We start from the raw sequence: 27,159 nt of genomic DNA, 5'->3' as shown, positions 1-27,159 counted from the left end.
AATTGGGTTTCCTTGTCCTTTCATAATATGTCCAGTGCAATCGCTCGATTGCAAGGTTTGAGTAATTCTAGACTCCACTTCCAGTAAGTGGGTACTTTCTTATCTCCACGTTCTATACCTCTTCCCCACACACCTTTATTCTTAGGGCTATGTCTGATAACACACCACTATACTCAGAGAACTACATCAAGAAAATCTTAGAGGGACCTTCCCTCCTCTCTGACACCACAGAAACTCCAGTAGACACGAGCACCTCCTTAGTTGAACAGCTTGAAAAATGTAAGATAAAATTTGTACGTTTACAACTGATGACACGTATGCTTACAGAGAAGCCAACATTATCCCCACAGGCCTAAAAGTTAGGAATATCCCTGGGGTATTTACTGACAATCCCAAATACATTAATAATTTAAGCTATATAGGAACGACCTGCTCCAGACATTGGATGGTGCTAGGCATCGATATAGCAACGGAAGAACTTAAGAAACTAACTGACGAGATTTCTGACCCAGAAAAACAGATTAAGGACAATAACCCGAATATAGAGTGCAAAAAATTATTAGAACAGGTCCAGAAGACTGTTGACGAGTTCCACAGGATAGAACAAAACAAAAATCTATCAAAGTGAAGAAGGACATTAAATCTTTCACACAAGAAAGGGCATCCCCATATTTGAACAAAGACTTCTACACTAATAGATTATATAATAACCCCCAAAACTCCAGACCGTGGGGTCATTTCAACATACAAAACTATTTTTTTTTTTTTTTCTTTTTTTTTCTTTTACACCCCATCCCTGCCCACCCACCCCAACAAAACTCCCCCCTCCCTGCACCCCTGCATGAGCCCAAACAGCCCCCCCAACGTACAGTGTGCCTGTCCCCCCATAGATAGTTAAACTAACTAGACCCCCAGAGGAGGAGGGAGAACCCCCAAGAGACCCCACACAACCTCCATAGGAGGGGAACTTAAGCAATCCGACGTATAGTCAAAAGTGGCATCATTTTTGTCCCGAGCGAGGCCTAATATTAGTCCCTCAGTCTTGATCCGGCGAGCCCTCTCCCCCGGCCGCTCCCACCCCGCCACCCCGATCCCGATCTCCAGACAGAGTATCCAGCCAGTCCCCGGCCGCTTCGGGACGATCAAAAAAGTGTGTGCGACCTTCCACCTCCACTCGCAGCTTAGCTGGGAAGAGCATGGCGTATTTGAGATTTAGGTCCCGAAGACGGCGCTTGACACCAAGGAAGCTCAGTCTCTGCTTCTGGACCGCAGGGGTGAAATCAGGATAGAAATTAATGTCCATATTATCAAGTCTAATCGGTCCCTGTAGTCTGGAGGATTGCAGGATAGCGTCTCTGTCCCGAAAATAAAAAATCCGGGCGATGAGAGGTCTCGGAGCGGCTCCGACCTTAGGCCTTCCCCCGGGAACCCTGTGGGCCCTCTCCACAGCAAAGAATTTACTCAGCCCCCGTGGCTGGAGATGGGTAACGATCAGGTCTTCCACGAAAAGGTCCGCCGCCGCTTCCTCACATCCCTCAGGCACCCCGATGATACGGATGTTGTTCCGCCGGGCCCGACTCTCGGAGTCCTCCAGGCGACGATCCATCAGCGCACTCGCCCGAGCAAGCCGGCGCACCTCCGTTTGCAGGGCCGCCACATCTGTCGTAAGGCCCGATGCGGTGTGGGCCAAAGAATCGACTCGGTCGTTGGTCTTGGAGAGATCGGCCCTTATCAGGCCAACATCTACGAGGACCGAGTCGATCTTCTGTGCCAGTGTGTCAAAACGCTGGCCCACAGAGGCCTTCATCTCGGCGATGGCGCCCATGACATCCCGCAGAGTCAGATCCGTGGGCAGATCGGGGGCATCAGTAGGGCCCTCAGGGGACCTGCGTGGCACCTCAGGAGATCCCTTCTGGAGGGTATAGCGATCCATGCTGTTGGACTGATGGGCTGCGCCACGCCGGGTCGATTTTACCTTTGCCCGATCGCCATCTTGTTTCGTGGCCATGGTCCCAGTCTCCCGATCGCACCAGCCACGTCGTGAAGGGCGGGCAAGCCGGTCCACGGGCTCCCGGGGGGTGCCACCCCAGATCTGCGGGGCGGATCACAGCCGGCGGGCAGGCAGGGTCCCCCAGCGAGGCCACACCAACACACCAAGCCCCGTGACCCAACCTCGCATAGACAGCAAGGAGGGTACGAAAGCGAAAGTGAAAGTGCGGGTTACGCGAGCCACCAAGCCCTGTCCGCCGCTGTTATTCACTTCGTCACTGGATCGCCCCACAACGCAAATCCGGGGTTCGGCTAGGAGAAGGCCGCAAACCTCAATCGGTGTTAAAGTCGGTGTCCGAGGTCCGATTTGGAAGCGGAAAACGGGCGCCACCTCAGCTCGGGCTCACCAACACAGTCCCCTCATCTGGGACAGGATATGTTCAGGATAGTGATAGGAGGTCGCGGAGGTCCTCGGGAGCCTCGCACCTACGCGGCCATCTTGGTTGCACGCTAGGCTCCTCCATACAAAACTATTTGGTTGGCTTCTCTGACACGTCAGCTGACGCTTCTGACAATTCGGACCAAGGTGAAGGGCCTAGCACCTCCAATAGGACCAACCCCCTTTTTTAGGTTGAGGATAACAAGAGCCCCCAAAGAGAGGTAAGGCAAAACAACAGCAACGCTGGCCCAGTCTGCCGGGCGACCACCAAACCCGTCGGCAACACTACCAATGGTAAATAACGATATGGAACTATCCACTGAGTGTAACAGCTCGGTACTACCCATTTTCAATTTATTGACACACCTGCTATCAGACCCTGAGCAATCCTTATTAAGTAAGGGACTCTCATTTGTGCCGACCATTTGCCCCAATTTTCTTGAACTGCATACAGAATATCTGAGGTTCTTCCGAAAGATAAGACTTCATAGCTACTTCATGCTGAACCTCCAAACCCGAAAAAAGTCCTAATACTCCTCTCAGACCTCCATCTACCTTCTCCCCTTTGGCCAACATGATTCCAGGTGAAATACTCACCTTTGAGAAACTAGTTCTCAAAGATGTCACCCAATTGGAAGCATCACGTCGATTTATTCCTTATAACATCTCAATGGAAGAGAAAAAAGCACTCTTTAACTTAAAAACAAACTCCACTCTTGTTATCAAACCTGCAGACAAAGGGGGTGGGATAGTTCTGCAAACAAAAAGACTAATATAAGAATGAAATCTTGAGGCAGTTGGCAAATACTGATCATTACTGCAGACTGCCTACTGACCCCACTAGGGAATTGCAAAAACTCATCCTTCAAGTCACAAATGAAGGTCTAGAACATGGTTTTCTTAGCAGAAATGAATACAAATTCCTGAACACAACTTCACCACGGACACCAGTAATTTACACTCTTCCCAAAATTCATAAATGCCAGGACAAGCCACCTGGTCGTCCCATCGTATCAGGTTGTGGATCTATTCTGGCACCACTGGGTCAATATGTTGACTACTTCATTAAAGACTTTGTGCCAGAGACAGAATGTTACATACGTGACAGTATGACCATGATCAACTTAGTTGATGAACGTCCATTCGACCCCACATCCAACACCCTGTGCACGTTAGATGTGGAGTCACTCTAAACCAATGTTTCCCAAATTGACTCACTCCTGGTTAATGAACGAGTTCTCAACCAGTGACCCAGGCCCCATGCTGTACCTACGATTTTTATACTCCAACTTTTGGAAATTAGTTTAACCAGGAATTTCTTCATGTTTGATGAACAATATTACCAGCAGGTGAAGGATACGTCTATGGGGAAGGTTTTGCCCTAAATCTAGCCATACTTTACATGCATGACCTGGAAACCAACCGAATACTGTCATCTATGAACCCATTCTGCAACAGGATTTCTATGTGGAAAAGGTACATAGATTATGTTTTTATAATTTGGCAGGATTCTGATGCAACCTTGTCACATTTTCTTCATTTTCTTAATAACAATTGTGACAGACTTAACTTCACTTTGACACACAACAAGTCCTCCATCCCATTCCTTGACTTATATATATACAGCACAAAGATGGGATACTAATAGGCCTGGGCAAAAATTTCGTTCCGTTCGCGGAAATTGCGATAATTTGACATTTTTGCGTTCCGCGGAGAGCGCGAAAATGTCAAAAATTCCGGTTTCCGCAGCTTGGCGATAATTTGTTTCTTGCTCGCGCTGTAAAATGATACATTCTCGCGCGCGCGCGATCGCCTTACCTGAATCCCTGCGTTCGCTGACAAGTTTTCTTGATCCGGTCGCGTTCTCCATGAGATGTTGTATTGTTTTTAGCCATTTGCGCTGTCTCGCGACAGTTCGCGCCCGCAGTGACGTCATGCGTCGCGCGATCACGTCTTTCTTCTCGCGATCATGCACCGCGAGAACAACTCAAAACAAGATGGCCGCGCCCGCAAGCAACCACATGGGTAAGTTGGCGACCTGCAACCATGCAGAAAATCTCGCGAACGTGCCGGAAAAAAACTTCCGCATCTTCGCGATATTTCTGCTTGTTTGCGATAATTTTAAACATTCTCGCGATAATTTGCGAAGGTTAATTCCGCAAATTCCGCCCACCCCTAGATACTAATCACAAGTTTATTTAGGAGGCCGACAGAGAGGAACACAGTCTTAAGATATGACAGTCATCATCTGCGGGCCCTGAGGGACTCACTACCTTACTCGCAGTTCCTCCGTATCAGAAGGAACTGCACACTAAAGAAGGACTACTTTCGTGAGGCGAAAGTCCTTAGTAATAAACTGAAATCAAGGGGGTACCCACGTAGGCTGGTCCGAAACTCCCTTAAAAAGCCTGGTACTGCCCCAGGGATACACTTTTGGAACCAACAGAAAAACAACCCCAAAACCGCATGGTCTGTGTGACCACCTTTTCACCTTTTCACCCGTATCACACTCCATCAGGAAGAGCGTCATCAAACACTGGGGGGTTCTGAATGCAGGAATACTTAACCTAGAACACCCCCTATTTGCATTCCGAAAAGCAAAAAACATCAAAGACCACATAGTACGTGCGACATTGCTTCTACCAAGAGCACAGGAACCCTTAATGAACTCTGGGGCCTCCCGCCGCTAACAGGTCATGCTAAGTGTGGTGATTGTATTGCTTGGCAGTTTACAATTCAAGGAAAAGAATTTGTATTTGACAAAATTAAGATTGAATTGAAAACCTTTTCGAATTGTAATACCAACAATGTAATCTATGCAATTCTGTGCCCGTGTAATAAGATCTACATTGGCCAAACAACGCAAAAGGCAAAAATACGGATCTGCCAGCATCGCAGCAGAATACGCTGCAACACTCCAAATGCCCCACTGTGGAACACTTTCATGCTGCTGGTCACACAGAAGATGACATATGGTGGACAATCATTAGCGTGGTAAAACCGCCTCCAAGGGGTGCAGACATTGCGCAGCTCCTTAACATGGAAGAACTAAAATGTATTTTGAAAACTGGAAGTATCCATACAGGCCTCAATCTTCTGGAGGATTGGACCTCATTAATCTAACTGTTACTGTTTCTGAGTTCTGTTAAATGTGTGTTTTTTCACCTCGGACATGTTATATTTCCACTGCCCAGCTATGTTCTGTTGTATATGTCTAGGGTGCTTTTTTAATGTTTCTACTGTTTTTGCGATTATTGTAATTTTTTCGGGGTCTGTCTTACTCTTCTATCAAGAGGTCTGTCATTTCTGTTAAATCCTTTCACCATCGTGGTTTTTGCAATCAGTAGTCTCTTTTCTATTTCCATTCCTTTGGCTTATTCTGGTTCTTGCACACTCCAAGATGGCCACTGCCTTGTCATCTGGGAGTCTCTCTTCCATTTCTGCTTCCTGGATCACCTGACCAACCTTTCCAAGTTTAAATGCCAACACTCTGCTTGATCAGTGCTACGACCGGCAACCATCACGTTGTGAGGCACTGACGACCGAAGACGGTAAGAGCGCTGGCATTACACACTCGTACCTAGAGCAGAGGCTACGCTTCCAAACCCTTATCCATCCCTTCACTTTCTCCCAACAGCATTGTTCTGGAACCCGACTTGCGACCGCACTTGCGGTTCGGTTACATCAACCCCTGGTCCCACACCCATAACCACTGCCCAAGTCCTTCTTCCAGCACTGACCCAGGAATCCTACTCGCAACCGCAATTTGCGCCTTGCTTCAAACTGGATTATTGAACCTGGCTATCCGGTAAGCGCACTTGGTTTTTATGCAGCGGTTGTTTTCCACGCCGCGGTTCTGTTCCAGTCATATCCTTCCTGGCTTAACCATACTCCTACTTATTGCAGGTCTTAGCCCTTCGATCCGTTATCACTCGTACTTACTTCGCTAGACCCCACGTTGGTCCCTCTCAGCCTGGCTAATTACCCAGGGTAAGCCCTTCTCCTCATAATTCCCCCTTATAGCATCACTTATGCTTATTTTCTTTTTTCTGTCAAATGATGTGATCGTTGGCACTCCTTTTCCTGTCTCACCACCTTTTAGAATATTGTTCACAGCTCGTTTACTCTTCACATGCTTGTTTTTAAGTAGAGGGAACCTCACGAGCACCCTGACGTACGCCGAATCTCCCTTGTCCAAATTAATTCTGAATTTTCCTTCTTCTCCTTTTTCCCCCCTTATTTTTCCTATGGTTCTAGCAATTCAGTCATATGTAAGACAGGCTTGATTATTAAAATGTCCTGAAGATGATCCCGGCATCCTCTTAAGGGATCAAAACGCCGTCGACACTCTGTACACCATATACACCTGTTGAGAATGCCCTAATCCTTGTGTAATGGTGTTTACTGTTTATTATGTTTGGTCTATGAGAAATTTGCGAGAAACAAACATTTCTTTCTTGCCTGAACCTTTCACTTTATGCTGTATGTCTTTTTTGCTTGAGTTGGATGCAGGCTTGTGTCCCACTTAAAATTGTTTCTTGTTTACTTTTGTTTATATTGAACTAATGGCATATTTAATATCCACCCAGCTGGACAGATGTCTACTACAATATAGTACTGATTGGGTCTATATTTATTGCTCTTCGCCTATTTCTTTGTCTAGGGACCACTGTCTTTAGAAAAGGTCTAATTACCCAAAGGTCCCTGACCAATTACGAACTGGGTTTCCTTGTCCTTTCATAATAATATTAGCCTAGAGTTAGCCAGGTCAGACCGGTCTCCACCCTTAAAGACCGGATTTATTATTGAGCATCTCCAGCTCCTCAGAATTGTATTCATTAATCCCACGTCCTTGTATAGTGCAGACAACGTGATTGCCCAGTATTCAGGGTGAAGTGTGAAAATAGCCTGAGGAATGCATTTGGTCCTGGAGCTCCATCCCTTCACCTGCTTTTATTACTTTTGCAACCTTCTCGGTTGGGTAATACTGATTAGCTTGGACAATCCAGAGCATTGCATGAGTTGCTCATATCTGTTATTTTGAGGGGTGAGATTAATTTTACTTTATTGCTACCTGTGTTGCAGCTATTGTTCTGCTCTGGATAATCTGGAGTTGTTTATAACTTGTGATACTTTTGTGATGCCGTTCACTGTTTCCCAGAAGGCTCTAGTATTTGTTTGTTTGCCATTAAAAAGAAGTGTTGTCAAAATAATATAATTTATAAGGAATGTGTAGAATTAACGTGCAAGTTTAAATAAAAGAAAATGTGTTTTAAAATTTGACCTTTTCTGTGTATGTCTGCCGAAAAATGTTTTCTTTATTTTTGACACTGTTATTGTAGCAAGAATACCTTGAACACAAGGTGCCATGCATGTAAAAGCAAAGCGTGTGGGATGCAGTTGAGAATGGAGAACAGAAAACACTATACGTTGTGAGCAGGGAAAATAACTCTACCAGTCTATGACAACACACCTTAGAGTTATCGCATTACATTTTTTGTTGCCAGGATAAAGAACCAGCAACGTGGCAAACAGGTAAGTAGACTGATATTGCATGACGTTATATAAGAGTTTAAAGGGACACAGTCTACTGCTGAGTGCCCTTGTCTGTAAGATTGGAAAATGAATAAAACAAAAATGAAGTTTCGTTGTCATTATCATGAAGAGAGAGAGAGAGAAAGAGAGAGAGGTGAGGGAGGTAGGTGAAGCTTAATGAAATTTTGAACATAAACAGAGGTGCACCACTTTTGCAATATATATGTTGGTTCAAAGTATATCCACAAAGCTCGATAAGTCATTAAGCATCTTCTCTTTATTGTTGCTTGATAAGTAGGTGCCAAAGAAATAGCCAATGCGTTTCGCCCATGTGAAAGTGGACTTATTCAGGGCACAGAAACATTTTGCCAGAATCTATTCCTCATCCGTAAATAGAGATAATGAGTTCATTCATCAATAAATTCATAAATAGTAATAACAAATTCCTGAAATGGCCCAGCCAAAGAGACAGAAATACGGAAGCAATCAAAAATACACAATATCTCCTTCATCATGGACATCATCGGATCTGTATATTCTACAGTCTGCGTAGGTGTATAAGAAAAGAGGGTGAAGGTCCGCCCCTCGTGCAGCACTACAGTTGATGCAGATCCCTAGAGAACCTGACACTATGCCAAGTCCCAACGTAAAAGTAAAAGTTAATGAAATGTTGTGCTGAATCCTATGGACTTTTGTGAAGGAGAATGCTTTCTCCCACAACCACCAAGGGTCTTGGGGCAAGATTAGTAAAGTTAACCAGGAGGGAAAGAGCAAGCATTGTATTGTCCAGCCAGGTTTTATAATGTATCCGACATTCTCGAATCAAGGAAGAATTTCTAGTTGTGAATATGTATATTTAGTAGGCCTGTTTATGGTTAAAGAGTGACTGTTGGCCATGGCCAGCAATGGGCTATACAGACTGGGATGTGGAATTAGATGGGATTGATGGAGTAGGCATTTATTCATCTGTACTGGACATTCTCATCAGTTTCCAAGTTAGTATTTCATTTACATGTCTGATGGTGAAGTCAGAGGTGAGGGAGATTGGAGAGTAGATTTTTCACACAAGTCATGCATTTGCCTAAATTAATTTGGCATTTAATATAGATTCATGGCCCTTGTTTCTTGTACTTCGAGTCATGTATGTTTTTTGGATAAGAGGGTGATGGTGCATTCTGTCCAGGTCATGAAAATTGTGCTGAAAGTGTTGAGTAACAGATTTCTGAACAGTACAAAGTCTAGACAATGAGCTTTTATAGGGTATAAGAGAAGATGAAAGGAGTGAAATGTAATGAAATATTGTCATTACATTTTTAACATTTGTGCAAGCCTAGGCAGTACATTTAGATGATGATATTTCACAACACTAAAATATGGACAGCTGTCTGGGTTCAATAGACCAGATACCTACCAAGAGGCATCAGAGAGGTATACCGTTTACTGCTGTACGAACATTAACAGAGTAGCGTTGATATACAAGCATTGGGGAAAGTGAAATAAACTTATCCTTTATTTCAGAAATGAGAATGAGGTGGATCTGAGTTTGTAGCACAAAATATAGAATGTAAAATTTACTTACCATTTCCCACTTTGCTTTCGATCTTTCAGCTTCAAATTTAGCAACCTCTTTACGATCATGAACTGAAACAAGTAACTTCCATATGCATAGGAAAAATATTCCTATTAGAAGAATTGCAAGTGAAACACCCAGAACTATCATTGGGATATTTGGAGGCTCGGGACAATCTGCAAAAGAAAAGCAAAAGCTCAAATAATATGGTAAATAACATTTAAAAACGCCTATTTCTCTGTAAACAGATAACATAATCAAATACCCAGTCAGTGATTGACGTGATTGTTAAATAAGACCCTTTACATAGGTATTTTAATACATTATTAACAAACATTTCATTAGCACTTACTAAAAATCAGTTAGCAATTAATGCTATCCAAATTAAACAGTGTGGATTTTATCTGTATCTGAAGGGATGCAACCCTCATAACAGTAAAGTATCTGTTGATGCTTGATGTGATCTCTTACAACTCAGTGGTACATACAGAAGACCACCAACATGGCAATGCGCTCGAGATAATGCACAGCCTACCTACATATCTGAACGGGCCAATACTTATGCCTGTCTTGGCCTTTGCACTATATTTGCTGACATCCATAGCATGGGTGATAATCTAAATTCGTGCTTCTTCAATGGAGGACTGAAGAAGACGCACATTATTCCTATCCCAAATTAAAATAAAGGACCGATCACTTTTCAACACTTTCTTCAATTTGGAGCACAGCGTTCATATTCCCTAATGCATGCCTCTCAAATGACTACTTCAATCGTGACTAAAACCCTGCTGCATGGACCTATTCCATCGAGAACTGTTGCAATTGTAAAATCTCCTTTCCCACCTTAACATTAACTAAGCCACTTTCCTTTCAGCTTCAGGAGATGGAAACATGATTGACCAGTCTTTCTGCTAAAGCTAAATCATGTTAGGATTCACATTCAGAACCTTACCCCCTACTGTCCATCCAGAGCACTGCGCTCTTCCAGCTCCCTGGACCTGGTGATCCCCCGAACCAAATCTGTCAACTGGGGTGACAGAAGATTTCTTGTGGCTGCTCCAAAATTATGGAACACACTGCCTCATTTCATCAAGACCAGCACGTCCTTCTGGTCTTTCCGAAAAAACCTCAAAACCTGGCTTTTTAATCATTGATCTCCCAGTCCCCTTCTGGCTAAACATTGCAGTTACTTAGCGCCGAGATGCCCACGGGCCTTCGTTTCGCGCTTTACAAATGTCAAAATAAATAAATAAATAAATAAATTCATAGACCTACAAAGGGCAATTCAGTGCCCTTTCTGACTTATTTTTCATAAGACAGTAACACCAAATGGTGTAACATTTAATCATAACTCTGTTTCCCTTGTCCTTGAAATAATTTGTTTCCCATTTATAAAGATTTTCAGTTCATCAATATTCTTTAGCCCACATTATCTGAAAATCGAAATCCTATTTGAAATGGCTTTGCACAATGGCAAAATGTCCTCGCCAACTACTTATCCTATTTAGCATTTAATGCCAGACACAAAATACATTTGCTTGAAAGCTGCAGCATAGTAACATGCTCTTATTTATAAGAGTCCCCTGATCCTTGTTCTGGCTTGCATTCTCAAGTGTCAGCCCATTTAGTTTTGTGCTTGGTCTGTGCATGTTTGTGAATCATTTGTATCATCTGCACCTTCCCACATTGATTCACTGTTGCTGTTGACTGATCCAAATATAAAAATGCTCAGATGATTTGTTAACATTAGTATTAAGTTAATAGTGTAATTTACTCCGACTTTACAATCCTACTGACTGTTAGGTTTTTAAATGACAGGTGGACCTTTTCTTCTAAATGTTTTTTCAAATGTGTTTGGTTTCTTCTTGTGGGTAATATCTTATGATATTATCCAACCATGCTGTGTAGTTCTGAACTACCACTTCATCTGAAGAGCCTATATGTAAGAGACAAAATTTCTCTAAAATGTCCTTGCTCCCAGAGTCAATAGATAATTTTTTAGCTATACCTTATTAAAAACCCATCTTTTGGCTTTCCTCCCATTCAAAGAAATATTTATATTCAGTTCGGGTGACCAGAGTTTCAAAAGGAAAAACCGGGACAGGCCAAACATAGAAATAGGACTATGGGTGACAATGAAAATGAATGGGCATGGAGATTCAGACAGGGACAGAAATTAGGACTGGACACCAAAATTAAAGTGGCCCCATTATTGAATCAGATAGCTAAAAAAGGGGCCAATGTTTACAAAAAGGGGTAGTTGTGAACCTGTAAACATTTGCTGTAGAAATGTTTTGCACGGTATGGAAGACTGCATGGATTTGGGCTTGCTGCAGGCAATGTTTGTTTTAATATCACATAAATTAATAGTAAAAACTGGCCCAAGAGATGATAAGTGTTGGGAACCTAGTGTATCTAATAATGATGGCCAGCATAGACTTCTTTTGAAGGTTTCGGGCTCTTGTTCATTTGAAGACTTAATTTACAAGAAGATTTTATTTTTAAACAATAAACTGTGGCAGGTGGCTTGACCTTCTCCTAGCCTCCCATGGCCATTCTTCTCTCCGCTTGTAGGAAAAACCAAGGCCTCTGCTGACCTGCTACTGCATTGCCTAAAGCAAAGATATAAATGATGTATTTAAAATTGTGAGGAGTGTCAGAACGCCGGGACAGACCTCAGAAATCCGGAAATGTCCAGGGACTCCCCATGCCCTATACTTAGTTTGATAGCAGAATGATCTGAGAATCCATTAGAATAGAGATCTTGCTCAGCAAACTGAAGTTAACAGGATATTAAGAATAAATTATGTCTCACAGTTGAATTATGTCTAGCAGAAAAGTATATGTATTCATACCCATTTCGAAATAGGACTCTCCATGGGTCACTCAAGTTTAAATCTACTTTGTAGTGAGCCACCAATCAGGCTCTTTGAGTTTTATTTTGGACCTCTAGTTAACTTTGGTGGAATCTAAAACTAAATCCTGTATAAAACTAAAATCTCCTCTTATAATATTTCATCACTTAACAGCATCAATGCCGTAAATAATTCAATAGTAGGAGAGGGATATTCTCAAGAGGGTCATATAAATTTGTACAGATATAGGTCCTTGAAAAGATTAAATAAATCAGCCAAAGCCAGTGACCCTTTCTGTCTTCACATATGATTTTTATTTCGAACCTATTTAAATGAAATACTGCCACTCCTCTCTGAGCTGCTCCAGTACATGCGACACAAAATATTCAATTTTTCCTGAAACATTTCGAAATATTTTAATTTGTTGGTTGGTATATGGGTCTCTTGAAAAAAAATACTGAAGGATTGTGTTATGGACCTAGTTCTCCATTGCATCAATTTATGCTTGTTGTTGAAGCCATTGGTATTGAATGAAAAAGTCTTAAGATTGCTTATAATTTGCATAGGGGTGGTTATCTTCCAACTCTCTCCCCCATTGACTTGCCTCAAAAAGATATTTGCCTATCTTAACCTACAGTCTAGTTTCTTATAGCATGATGTGAAAAACGTATGTTCCTGTTTCACCATTTCTACCCCAAAGTGGTACCCACCCCTCCCTATCCATCCCTGCTTTTCATCCTTTGCCTCCCTTCTCACCCATCCCTGTTGCTCCCCTCCCGACCCATCCCCACATTCCCTCCTTTCCCTTCCTCAAACCTCCCTGAAGAGTGTGATGAACACCAATATGGAGACTCATTCTCACCCTCACTCCCTTTTGATACCCTGAAACTGCACTTTCTGGGACAGATACCCCCCCCCCATTAACAATTATTAACAAAGGTCTCAAAGCCTGTTATAAAGTCTCGTTACAGAAAGGACTTAAATGCTCAAAGACACTTCATTCTTGTACTTGCGGTTTCCTCTTAAATGCATTTAGATCAGAACTTTCAGAAAATAGTGCTTGAGTTGAAGCCATATCTCACAACATGTGAAACTGATTCATAACAATTTTAATTTAGCAGGTTGTATTAGTTGTGCATGTACCCCCTTGTTTTTTTTTAACTCAGTCATTAGGTGCTTTAATTCCCATCTTCTCCTGAAAGTTTCAAAACTGATGTCAGGCTAGATGGAAAAAGGTTGTTCATTGGGAACTTGAATGGTTCTTCTCTTGGTAGACTGCAAAAGAACATTATCTTTTATTCTGTAGTCCATAAAGATCGTATGTGGCCTGGTAATTGGTTTGGGTTGGGAAAAGGTACACAATGTGTTCTTCAGAGTCTGTATAAATACTTTCACTAATCTATTTCGAAATCAAACTGGACATGAAGTTAATCATATCTTGACCTACTTCATTGCCCTCTGGAATACCCACAAACCGGATAGTAGATCTCCGTGACCATTTTTTAAAATCCTCCAATTCATTTTGCAATACAGCCAGATCTGTAGAAATGTATAAGCTCTGGGACTGAATTTGGCCATGGGTGTCTTCAATTACTAACACAAGATACTCAAGCTAATCAATGCACCCATAAATGCTTTTTGATTGCTAATATTGTCAATCTTTATTTAAATGATATAGACTGTCTATGATTGGATGGATTTATTCTTGTGGATCTCCTGCAGTAGTTCATAAAGTATGTTCAAGACCCATGTCTCTGGTACCATGGCGTCAGTTATGTGCTGGCGTTCGCCTGCAAAACTGGACCCCACTTCAGCATTTGACTCAGAATTTTAATATTTATTCATCTGAGTTGCCATTGTTTCTGTAATCAAATTTCTTGGAGTGCCACCATTTAGATCAAGTTCCTCAACTACTGAATTATGTAAATCTGTTGTTTTTAAGGATGTGAGATTTTTTACTAATGAACTTTTTGGTGTAATTTTTGATAGGAAAATCAAATAGTCTAATGCACTGAATGTTGCAGCAATGCTTACTGGATAAGTTGTTTCGTTGTCTCTGTCTTGTATTAACCCCATTGGCCATTCTTTCCTATTAATAGGCTTTACTCCACGTTATACTATAGAGTTTGGTATGGCTTCCCCAGCACCCAAATTCCATCTACGGATATTTGAATCCTCAACAGTCGTTACGATGTCTACAGTCGTGTTCTTTTTTGCTCCTAATCAGTGGCATAGCATTTGGGGGGCGGTCCGCCCCGGGCAGCTCTGTTTTTGGAGGCAGCGGGGATGAGCAAGTCATGTGTGTCAAATAACACCATCCCCAAGCCACCCAAGAACAAGTCATCCATCCGCCACCCTCTCTGCCCTTACCTGCACCTGGTGGCAAGCTTAGGGTCTGTCCCAGGTGCCAGTAGGTCTAGCTACCCCACTGCTCCTAATGGAGAATCTTGGCTACCGGGAAATGCATGTATATTATGATCCAAAGAGTCAGTCAATAGAAAGGTACAAGCACGCCTTAAATAAAAAGACTCTGTGCTGTTTTTTCTGAATAAATCACATGAGCAAGTGCTGCCATATAGCTGTAATATGTGTTTTTCAGGGTTGTTGAATGCTAAAATAGACCAAACATATTTCTTTAGGAAGCTCTTTTCTGGTAAGCATTGATCAGTAAACAAGCAGGAGCTACCACATGGAAAAATGTTAAATGTTGTCTTTTTCCACTGCAGCCCTCTAAACTCATTTATAATTCAGCGAGCAAAAGCAGCGTAGCTACATGATAAGGTTTCTTCTCAAATAGAAAAAGAACAAAACACTGGGCCTACAAAACACTTGGCCTTCCTTATTGCTCTTCAATTGAATGTATCAATAGCAGATAAATAAAGTTCAGGAGTGAAAAAGTGAGGGAATTGGCGGAATGGCGTGCCAGTATGGACCTATACATGGGGGCTGAAGAATCAACACATGCAGCCAGAGGATGTCCCCGAACATTCACTGAAATATGGCGACCATGGCTGAGATATTACAATTTAGAGATTGGGAGCTCTGGACTGGAGGGTACACAACACACTACTCAAGAGTGATATGCAACATATAGACTCTCACACGGATAAGATGTGTAGCTATGGGGAGCCAGGTTCAGCGTGGGAGAGGGAAGGGGGAGTGGTGACGTAAAATGGATCTTCCGAATGTAATCTCTATATCGCTGAATGTGCCTGTGGATTGTATCATTGTCGAATCAACTGTATGTAATGCTTATCTACTGATATTTTGGCTGTTGTTTAAAATAAAAATATTTATTAAAAAAATAAAATGTGTGGGAATATTGCCACGATTTGAAACTGAAAGCGTCAAGTTGCAGCCTGCCCAGTGGATAGCCAAGTGACAGCAGCTGCATTCAGTTTACACTGCCTACCGATCTCTTAAGGGAGCCTCTGACTACTCTTTCAGCGCCACTGAAAGCTCGCTTCATCCCGGTCTGGGGCTCAGCTCAAGGTCTTCTTGACCCTTCAAGCCCAAAACGAGCCGAGCTTTCATGTGGCTGATATATACAAATAGAGTGTCAGTCACAACCAGTTCATGAATAAAGTGAGTTCAGAATCAAGGGGCATATGTATCAAAATCTCCATTTGCGATTCTCAAATAGCGATTTTTTGAGAATCGCTATTTGAGAATTGCAAAACGGGATGTAACTAAAAAATCGCACAAATTTTGCGATTTCTTAAAATTCCTTAATTGCGATTAGCAAATTGCAAAATCGCAATTAAGGAATACCTTCCCATTCATTCCTATGGGCCAGGAGGCCCATAGCAATGAATGGGAAGTCTTTCTCAAATTGCGAATTGCAATTTGCTAATCGCAAATTGAGAATAATTTCAAAGGTGCAAGGGTGTCATGATGACACCCTGATGCACCCCTGAAATTAGCATGTGTGCGCATATGGCGCACATACATGCCCTAAGGGCATGTATGTGCGCCACATGGCACTTTGAAAAATGCCAAAAAGTGAATTTTTCTAAGAAATCGCAATTTACCACCAACTTGAAGTTGGTTGTAATTTGCGATTTCTTAAGGAGAAATCGCACAACTTGGGGGCGTGTTACATAGCATTTAAGTAATCGCAATTTGCGATTTCTTAAATGCTTACGCAAACTTAAGAAATCGCTAAATTAACGATTCCTTAAGATTGCGATGCTGAAATGCCTCATACATCTCATTTTGCGATTTTGTATTCGCAAACGCTGTTTTTTTGCGATTCGCAGTGTTTGCGAATACAAAATCGTTTGATACATATGCCCCCAAGTGCATAAAAGTCACAGGTCCTGGTTGAAAAACACTTCAAACATGTTCAAGACTTGTGTATAATGTGGATGTGCACAGAAAGAAAATCATATTCATTTAGTATTTTAAAAACCATTATGTGGCAGTACTACTCAGTTCAATTACCAACACAAATTCCAACAGCAGTTATTATCCAGTCAAATTTAAATAGAGATTTCTTGAAGAAGGTGGCACAAAGACCATTTCACGAACTATGTGGAAGATATTAAACTGAGACTCATAACATGCATAATTGCTGTAATCAATGTGCATTCAGACTAACGAGTGCAGCTTGGCTGCAACAAAAATATATTTGAATCAAGGAAGTACATCCAAATCTACGCTTGTACAATTGTACCCAAAAATGAACATTTATACAACTTGATGCATACAAACAGTAACCAATGCTCATTCTGTACAGTTTCTTCTCAACATCTCGTTTACAGGATTCAACTAAGCAGCATAGTGCAACTATTCAACAAAATGATTCACTCCAAAGGATCGATTCTGTGTCATATTATTTCTGAACCAAACATCTTGCTAGTTCAGGAACCCATTACAATTGATTGGTCTGATCGCCTTATAAATCCATAAACGATTGTCATTCCACAAATCCCCCCCTAAACCTCAACCAATAATAAAAAACACACACCTATAGGAAACACAAAAATACATCTCTTGAAAAAAATTAAAATCCATGACCAATGCCTCAATGGAACATTACAATTCCTCTGTCTCATCCATCATTGATGCTCTTGCTCTGAAACCCAGATACAGGATCAACAAGCATTTGCAATGCAATCGGTCTCGCCTTCGGGACCTCATATGTGTTTAGCTATGCAGCACATTATCCTGGGTGCTGAAAATTCTACTGTACTTTAACATGGAGGGAAAGTAAGCACCAAAATGTTTGACACGCCAGGTATGGGAACACATGGAGAGAAATATTGCCTTGCAGCGGGAAATGGTAAAGTCCAAAGCTCTGTTTGTAATATAAACTCAGGGCCTTTGGTAGTCATAGCACTGAAAATACAATGTTTGGAAAAAGATTATGGTCTACGGGTGCTTGTGGAAGACAATTTCTATGGACTGGAATCTAGAGAATGCTAAAGTGATTCTGGTATTTTACTGACCTCTGCTGGTCGTTTTCTATCAAGACAGTTAAATAGAGGCAGTTGAACAGAAAAAAAAAAGTCCCTAAGCAGAAGCAGACAAGTCCTAGGGCTGATCTCCAGAGCCCACAAAGTACATACACATAAGTATATAATAAGTATATACTAAAGTATATACAAGAGGTCTCGAATACTCGACCTAACAAATGACTCCCACACCATGGGAGAAAACTCTGGTGGTGTGTGGGTCAGTTTTTCTTTTCTTTTTCTGCAAAAACTCTATTAGGACCTCTATCTAGCATGGCACGCTGGGCGAAAAATAATGGGTTTGAATGCTGCCACAAGAGATTGACAGTGATTAGAATATTTGCAAGCATTTTGTTCCATTAACTTTCAGGAGTTGGATTGCCAGTATATGCTTGGAAACCAGAGACTGATGCAGCTTTTGGAATCTACTACTGCCAATATTTGTGAATTCTAAAACGTATCACATTAGCATCCATTCAAATTACTTCTACAGGTGCAGATATACTGCTTTTCATGGTATGGCTTGACAGCACAGGTGTCCTCAGACAATTTAAGTGAGCATCACAAGAGAGAGGCTTTGGCTCTGCCCAAAAGCTGGGAGCCAGGAGTTATAAAGCAGGGTTACAGGAACATGTTATCTTTTTTGGGGTGAGTTTTATATATCGCAAACTCGACCCAAAGGTATCAGAGCACTTTACATGAGCACCAGTTGCATTACAGACGGACACACTCAATTTGTTAGGCACCAGGATATTAAGTGATTTGCCCAGAATCACAGGCTGTTGCGCGTCCCTTCTGAGACTTGAACCTGGTTCGCCAGCTTTGAGGTCAACCGCTCTAATCTATTTTTAGCACTTGGATTCATGGTGTCTGAAGAGCAGTAACTTGCAGAATTTTCCCATGTGTGGAGATGGAGGTTTCTTTTTTGAGGGTGGCAACAGGAGCCTCTCCCCCCCATGCCAAAAAAAACCACTCTGACAGTTATTCTGTCAGTCCACACAACCAGAGGGTCGGATTGGGCCATGGCTTTGAAACTAGACTGTTGCACAACCGAATGCTTGAGGGCCATATGGCACTTCAGTGTAAATGGATGATGTAGTTCAGTTTCTCCAAAAGCACTCTGCAGTCTTGCCTGGAATATAAATTCTTTGAAAGGTTTGGTGAGATGTCAGCGTTAACCTTGAAATCAATTTTTCACATGAAATATAAGATGTGATAAATATTACTGAAAAAGTAGCGTTGTGGAAAGTTCCTTGAGGGGGGAGAGGCGGTCTGCAACCTTGCAATGTCCGCTACCTACTACCAACAAATACATAATGTGTTGCAGTTTTTTTAATTCCTTGGGTGTCCCTTTTCACGTCATTAGGTTTTGCCTGCTGAAATCTATTGTTTTTAATATAAACTTAAAAGGGACTTACATCCCGCCTCGTTTCTTTTCTGGCTTCTTATTGCCTCCTGTGCATGTCAGTTACCTTTCCTCCATTTCCATTAGCTGTAGCATATTTTCCTGCATTTACCAATGCTTGTTTCTGGTATGCTTCTCATCAGTTTCCCTCGGCCGAAAATACTCTTAACATCCGCTTTGGTGGAACTATATTTTCATAAAGCTTTGCCTTTTACTATTACAGCATAGTTATACAACAATTCATCACCTGAAGAGATTAAGGGCCTCATGTAGGTAGCATACAAGTTACCACTTCTTAAATACCGAACGTTACCGAATCGGTATTTAAGAAGTGGTAACTTGTATGTAGGTAATCCTTCGGAAAATATTACCGAATCGGTAAAATTCGGTAATTACCGAATCGGTATTTACCGATTCGGTAATGAGGCATACCTTCCCATTGATGGGAAGGTATGCCTCATTACCGAATCGGTAAATACCGATTCGGTAATGGGGGGAACACTTGCAAGGGTGGCAGGGTGTCACATTGACACCCTGTTGCACCCCTGATTCGGCCATGTGTGCACATGTGGCACACATACATGCCCTAAGGGCATGTATGTCTGCCACATTGCACACTTCTAAGCGCTATCACATGCGTTTACACAACCATACATTATTTACCACCAACTATTAGTTGGTGGTAAATACCGACTCAAAACATCACCCACACACTCCCCCTACATCTCATTTTTGTATTCGGAATTTACCGAATCGGTAAAATTACCGATTCGGTAATTTTACCGATTCGGTAAATTACCGAATTCAAAAATGATCCCCCTACATACCAAACGCCAAAATACCGGTCGGTAACGGTATAATTACCGAAAATCGGCCGTTACCGACCGGTATTTGGCGACCTACATGAGGCCCTAAGTGATTTGCATAGAATCAAAATATATTGCCAGCAGCCTCCAAGACTCTAACAAAGATCCCCAGCAGCTCTGGCCGCTGTGCCACATCCTCTCCTCCTCCCGTGTTATCTGTCAGGGAGCTCTTTCCTTCACCCAGACAACGATTGATTGAAAGTAACAGTGCACCAGTCGTGACAAAGAGCTACAGCGGATGAACAATGACCGAGCACACCTTGCAGTATTACTCACAGACAGAAAATAGGGCACGTGCGCTCTGGGGCGAGAAACCAGAGATGCTATGTATATCCTGCCAGCAGCATTGCCGACACCCTCGGAGGGTGAGACCTGATTTCTGCGCCGGGTGAGACGCGACATCCATCCGACAACGATCAAAATAGGGACCCTTACTCATTCCCACGGGAAGAACGCACTTGCCCTCACCAGAACGAAGGGATAGGCGAGCCTAATAATGGCTAGCGCTACCAAGGTGCTAGAAGGTACTACTTCTGTGAAGGTGGCACTCACTCTCTATGGAGGGCTAACCTAAGAGGTAATAACCGACGCTGGACCCAAACCACTGAAGATGAAAACAGCACTCACTCTGCCAAGAATGGCCCGGGATCATCAGGTATAAACAAAAAAAAAATGGAAGCAACTGTCCAGCAGTTAAAACCAGCGCGGTCCCTAAAGTGAAATAGGACCGCGCTGCAGCCGATCTCTTGTCTTTATGGGGCCATGTGTTTGAAACACATGGCCCCATAAAGATAAAGATAAGAAAACTTTAACGACGTTGGAAAGCAGGCGAGCCCGTCCAAGTGGGCCGTCTGAAAAGCCAAAAGTACACAGCATAAAAAGCTCTTTTCTAATGGCTGGCCACCTTTTAGCATAAACGGTGACGCCAGCCAATGGAAAAGAGGGGCGGGGCTTAAAGCCCTTTACAGAAATTACTCAAAATCATTCAATCTCGCCGAGCGACCTGCACATGTGCGCAGCCACGCCAGCCGAGACCTAAAAACTAAAGGACTAAAGGATGGATCTCTCCTTGACTAAATAAAGGAAGCCAAAACCTGTGATCCCTTAAATGAAAATGGAGGAAGAAACAACAAACGAAGATGTAAGTTATATTCTTATACAACACAATAAAACAGCAAAAATAGAACCAAAAAACTATTTTAAGAAGTGAGAAACTAAACAATAGACTAATCCCCTGTAACTAACAAATTGCATAAATCTTGCATTAATGAACTACCAAAATTCTGCTGAAAGCCAAGCTATTGCCTGATAAAACCATATCTACACTAACAAGAAAACAGCTGTCACTTTACTCCTGTCTTAACCAAAGCCCTGAAGGAAATTATCCCCTCTACAAATCGAATTTGCTAACAACTGGGCCCAACACTTCCTTCCCTTGCCACATCTATAGGTCTATCCTTACTCCCCAATGGAAAACTAATATAAATAACTCCATTGATCATGGTAATGTCCAAGCCACCCCTAAGAATGGACAAGCGCACCAATAATAAAATACCCATTTCTGTCCTTGACTACAATGACAATTACTGCCCTTCCTTTTCAAACAACTAAAAACCGACATTCATAAAAACAATATATTGAATAGTTACCTATCAAATTTGGGCACAGGGTGCAGAATTGAAATTACTATACATAACATGTTACATATGTTACACATACTTGTTAATTACATTTGTAGAGCGTGTAGCAGCCCCAGCAATAGGGCTTACCAGCTCTTTTCACCAAACAAGTATTCTTGACCAAGAGAGCCGTAGAAGGGGAAACAGGACTTCCTAATAGATGAAAAGTCAGGTTTTGAGATTTTTCCTGAACTCAAAGTGGTTCTGGGTACTTCTCAACTCGAGAGGTAGACTCTTCCAGAGTGCTGAAGCTAAAATTCGAAAGGAGTGGCCACTGGCTCATTTCCTATGGAACCGTGGAGTCGCAGCCAAATGTAGCGGAGTGCTCTGTTTGGAAGATAAGGTTGCATTAGATCAGACAGGATAGGAGCACCTAGTTCATTCCTAATCTTATGAGCCGCACTAAGTGCTTTACATTGAATTTACATCTCCATCTGCAGCCAATGGAGCTTGTGAAGACGCCTTGAAGAGGGGCAAAATGTAGGGGCTGCTTACGATGAAGTTCGTCCGCCATCGTATTGGGAGTGGGACCGCCCGCCTACAAGGTGGTGGTCCCATAGGGGCAATTACAATGGGACCGCCACCACGGCAGTCGTAATGCCCACAGTTTACATTGCAGAGGATGCTGCTGGCTGCAGCACCAGCCGCAATGTAAAAACTGGACATTTTACATATCCCTGCACTACATGGCAGGCACCATGCTGTGCCTGCCACATGGTACAGGGATATGTAGGGGGGCACCATAGGTGTCACCCAACACCCACAACCAAGGGCCAAAAGGGGGAAGAGGGGCCCTCTACAGGCCCCCAATGTCCCCTTCTGCCAGCCTTTTCATGGTGGGCAACCTGCCATGAAACAGCTGGCAGAAAGGGACATCGTAATCCCTACGGCAGTGCCTGGTAGGCACCGCCAGCAATGTAAGGACTACAAGCCCCTCCGCTGCACCGGCGGGCTCAAGGAGCCAGTCGGATGCGTGGTGGCCGATCTTTATGACTGCCCCACGTCTGCCCACCATCAAAATATGGCAGGCTGTAAAGTTAGTTACGATGGCGGGGAGACCGCCACCGACAGCCTGTTGGTGGCGGACTCCCTGCCATTGTAATCAGCCCCTTAGGGAGGGAAAACAACAATCTGGCTGCCTTGTAGTGGACCGACTGTAATCTGTTTAGGAATGATTCCTTGCAACCCAATTAGAGGATGTTGCAGTAGTCTAGGCGAGATACAATAAGAGATTGGATAATCACCGGACCAAGGCACGGTTGAAATAGGCCAATAATGGGTTTCAGTCTTCCCAGTGACAAAAACAACTGCCAACCAGAGTGGTTACTTGTTTCTCGAGACTGAGGGAGTCGTCCAGCCAGACATCCAGGTTTTTCACAGATGATTTGGGTGAAGGAGGATACCCCAGGCTGTCCAGCCACCAAAAATCTCCCTACGAATTAGTGTGTTTACAGAACAGCAGGATCTTTGTTAAACTGGAATTTTATTTTAAACAATTGTCTTCCATCCAACTGGCCACTGACAGCATATACTCTGGAAAGTAGTGATTTCCTTAGAGGAGTCAGTGGAGAAAGAGAAGAGAAGTTGTGTATCACCTGTGTAAGAGAAGCAGATGATACTCAGCTGATCTTCTTCTCTTCCAAAGACATCACTAATTTCATGATGCATACCAAATGCTTGAGAAGAATGAAACATACCTGCTAATCCTGTTTGGCCTGCTAGCTGCTTTTGACACAGTGGATTGTGAACTTTTGCTAAACACAGGACCTTATTTTGAGTTTAGCAAATGGGATACTCCTTCACAAACATGTCAGACATCCCACCTGCTGTATAACAAGTGCCATATTCTATAATGCTCTTGTAATACGGAGGAGAGGATATATGCCATGTTTGTGACAGAGTATCCCATCTGCCAAAGTTCAAATAAGGTACTAAATCTTCTCGTGTTTTGGTAGTGGTGAGGCGGTTCTTAACTGGGTCAAATCATCGCTGGTGAATCAATGCCAACAGCTGAAAATAAATGACACGTTCTCTCACCTTGTGGAAACAAAGTTTGAGGTCCCTAAAGGATCTATGCTAGTCCCCATCATATTTAAGTTACATCTTGAACTTCTTGGGGATTTCTTAGACTTATTGGACCACCAACACACATATGATATACAGATTTACATAGGACTTAAAAACAGCACATCCACTGATCACATATAAGACTATCTCTCGAAAATACGAAGCTGGATGTCCACATGGTATGTGAAACTCAATGAAACCAAAACTGAATGTTTTTTTAAAACTTCTTATTAAACAAGCTCATCATACAGTACATAATCTGAAAGCACATTGCGAGTACACGGATACAGTATAGTATGAGTGGCACATCATGGAGTGGCCTAACCACATTCCTTAAATATATAAGTAACAACATAATAGCACATAATCTGGTAGCTGGTTTGAATACTACTCTTCCCCAGTCACCCGGACATAGGTTGCCAGCAACCAGCATGCAGCTGAAACTTGTCATCAGCGTCACGCCCCGGTGTTCCTGCCAGGGGCCCTACACCTTCTCTCACATCTTGAGACATCCTCTGCGATGGTAGGCTACTTCCTGCACCCTCTGGCACCAGTCTAGATCAGCCTCCCATTCTGTCACTAAGGGGGGAGAGGAGCCCCCCACCGCCTCGCTATGTTGCGGTTCACCACCCCCACCGCTAGCGCCAACCAAAGCCTGGTATGTCTGGGCCAATCTTCTTCACCCTGTATCATCAAGAGCAACCATTTGCCGACCATTGGCACTCTTACTGCTAGGACCCTAGACATCAACTGTGTCACTCCCTGCCAGTAACATTGAATCATGGGGCACTCCCATAGGATATAGTAGAAGTAGCCCTCCTGCGCACACCCTCTTGCGCATAGTGGCGTACCCACAGCCCCTATTAGGTGCAGTAGGGTGCGTGAGCAAAAGACCTGATGCAAAACTTTGAGCTGTATCAGACGAAAGCCGGCTCGGATAGCTATAACTCGGGGGCTTTGTAGGGCCTCCACCCTGACCTTGTTGTCAATGTCACCTAGGTCCAAGCACACCTCAGACACCCCAAGGGATCGAGGGAATTGTTCATCAATTTTCGGTTAATCACTGACACTCCTTTGTTCGGAATGGGGTCCGTAAGTAAGCAGTCTTTCAAGGAGCCTGGACGGCTTGTACCCTCCTGAATATGAAACCGGAGAGCGTGTCTGGGCTGAAAATAGTGGAGTTTTTTGGGTGGTCCACAATTTGCATTCCTGACCAAGTGTACCGAAGGCAAGCAATGCTCCATTCCTCCATATATCACCCAGGTGCTCAATCCCTATCCTTGCTCACCGTGAAAAACCCCAAATGTTGGGCACCTCACTCTCTGTGCTATAGGGGGGTCATGGCCGTCAACTTGGTCTGCCATCCCAGAAAGTGGTCGGCCTCCATCCAGCACCCCACGACAGTTGACGTGTGCAGTGGTAGGTCCTCCCTCTTCCGTATGGGATAGTTTGACAGTTACCGGTGGGCATTGCTTCTCTATCGACCCGGTAGGCCGGCTCTACCCAGTCCGAAAATACCCAGTTATTGATCACTATTAGCCGCGAGGCCCAATAGTACTTTTTAATGTCTGGGATTGTAAACCCTCCGTCATAGACTTCCTTTTGTAGCTTTCCCAGTGACATATACAGTATGCCCCCGACTACATTAATGCCCGGAGCTCCTCGTCAATCTGTCTAAAAAAGGCCGGTGGGATGGGGTAGGGCATATTTTGGAGGGCGTATAAGAAGATCAAAAACAACATCATTTTGTACAAAGCTGCCCTGCAGATCAGAGATAACAGAAGGGTGAGCCAGTGCACTGTGTCCGTACGGAGTCGGCCTAATTGTGGGGTGAGGTTCCACTGTATGGACAGCTGCTGGTCTCAGGTCACAAAAATGTTGAGATATTTGAATCCTTCTATTTCAATTGGGGCAGCGCATCCCATCGGAAGTCTAGAGGGATGTCCCGAAAGGGGAAACGCCACTAGCACAGTTTATTCTATAGCATAAATAGCTACCAAAGAGTTCAACGAAGTCAAGAATTCTTGCTATTGAGAATTATGGCCTGGAGATGTATAGCACTATTTCGTCAGCGTACAGGGAGATGCATTCCTCCGAGCAGCCTAGCGACGGAATACCCCATATCAACGGATCACCACGAATCCTGGACGCCAGCGGCTCCAGTGCCAGGACAAATATCAAGGACGCAGTGGACACTCCTGCCAGATGCAGTGGGAAGATCTTAGATACCACTCCATTAACTTTCACCCTAGCCATAGGGGCTGGGTAATGCAACCTGGTCCATTCCCAAAATTTTGGCCCAAACCCAATTCTGGTCAAGGTAGCAAATAGGTATGGCCATTCTATGCTATCAAACAACATTTTGGCATTCAGCACCATTAGTGCTGACTATGGTGCCTGTGGCAAACCCCATGTGCAAAACCTCATACAATCTTTGCAGATTAAGTCGAGTGTGGTATAAAGCCGGACTGTCCTACATGGATAATAGAGGAGAGGACAGAGGTGAGCCTAGTCACCAGGGCCTCTCAAGCCGCCTGGAAGATATTCAGCATCGGTGCAGCTATCTTGTCGAACATACCTTTAAATAGTTCTACGAGCAACCCATTGGGTCCAACCGCCTTCCCGGACTGTAGGACTCTGAGGGCCGATGCTGGTTCCTTAACCGTAAGCATCGCATCTAGGGCATTCGCCACCTCACCCGTGAGTGTCTGATGGGAGAAGTTCCACAGAATTTCCTTGCAGTCAACCTCTGTTCTGGCACGCACAGGTGTATACATGTCTTCATAGTAGGATGTGAAGGTATCTGCTATTGCAGAGTTCGTCGTCTGTAGGATTCCTTTCCTGTCTTTAACTCTCACCACTCTCTTCTCTAGTCAGGCAAGCAGCTTGGAGGCTTTATCCCTGACGTCGACCAGGTGGCACTGTATAACCAATGCATACGACCGAGCCACATTCTCCACTAAGGTTCGTAAGTCGTGTTGGCATAGCAACAGCCTATGATGGAGTTCTGCCACCCCTCACCTGCTACTTTTGTCTCAAGGGTGAGAAGTTTTCGCTCTGTGGTCTTACATTCCACAACTGCCTCTCTCCTCTTCCCACCGATCATTGCATGGGCCTGTCCACGGATCACTGCTTTAAATGCTTTAAATGCTTCCCATAGGGTACATGGAGATGGTACTGATCCCCGGTTCTCTTGGAAGTATAAATCAGTCGCTGAACGCAGTTTTTCCCTACGCTCGCTGTCTCGCAGGTACCATGGGTCCAGACTCGGGAAGGTGGCTGCATTATTTATTGGACC

At 43.4% G+C, this 27,159-nt stretch overlaps 1 protein-coding gene across 2 annotated transcripts in view; it reads right to left on the bottom strand.

Annotated features, from left to right (window-relative positions):
* The window catches only part of ITGB6 (integrin subunit beta 6), a 549,576-nt gene that overhangs the window by 36,860 nt on the left and 485,557 nt on the right, over nucleotides 1-27,159 (bottom strand). For both annotated transcript variants that reach the window (XM_085645463.1, XM_085645462.1), the window contains one exon: nucleotides 9,543-9,709. In XM_085645463.1, the coding sequence (XP_085501589.1) occupies nucleotides 9,543-9,709 (167 nt within the window). The remainder of the gene's footprint in view (nucleotides 1-9,542; nucleotides 9,710-27,159) is intronic.

The sequence above is a fragment of the Triturus cristatus genome, chromosome 3_1, assembly GCF_964204655.1.
Source record: "Triturus cristatus chromosome 3_1, aTriCri1.1, whole genome shotgun sequence".
In the NCBI taxonomy this organism is placed as follows: Eukaryota; Metazoa; Chordata; class Amphibia; order Caudata; family Salamandridae; genus Triturus; species Triturus cristatus.
This window is presented reverse-complemented; position numbering and strand designations above follow the sequence as displayed.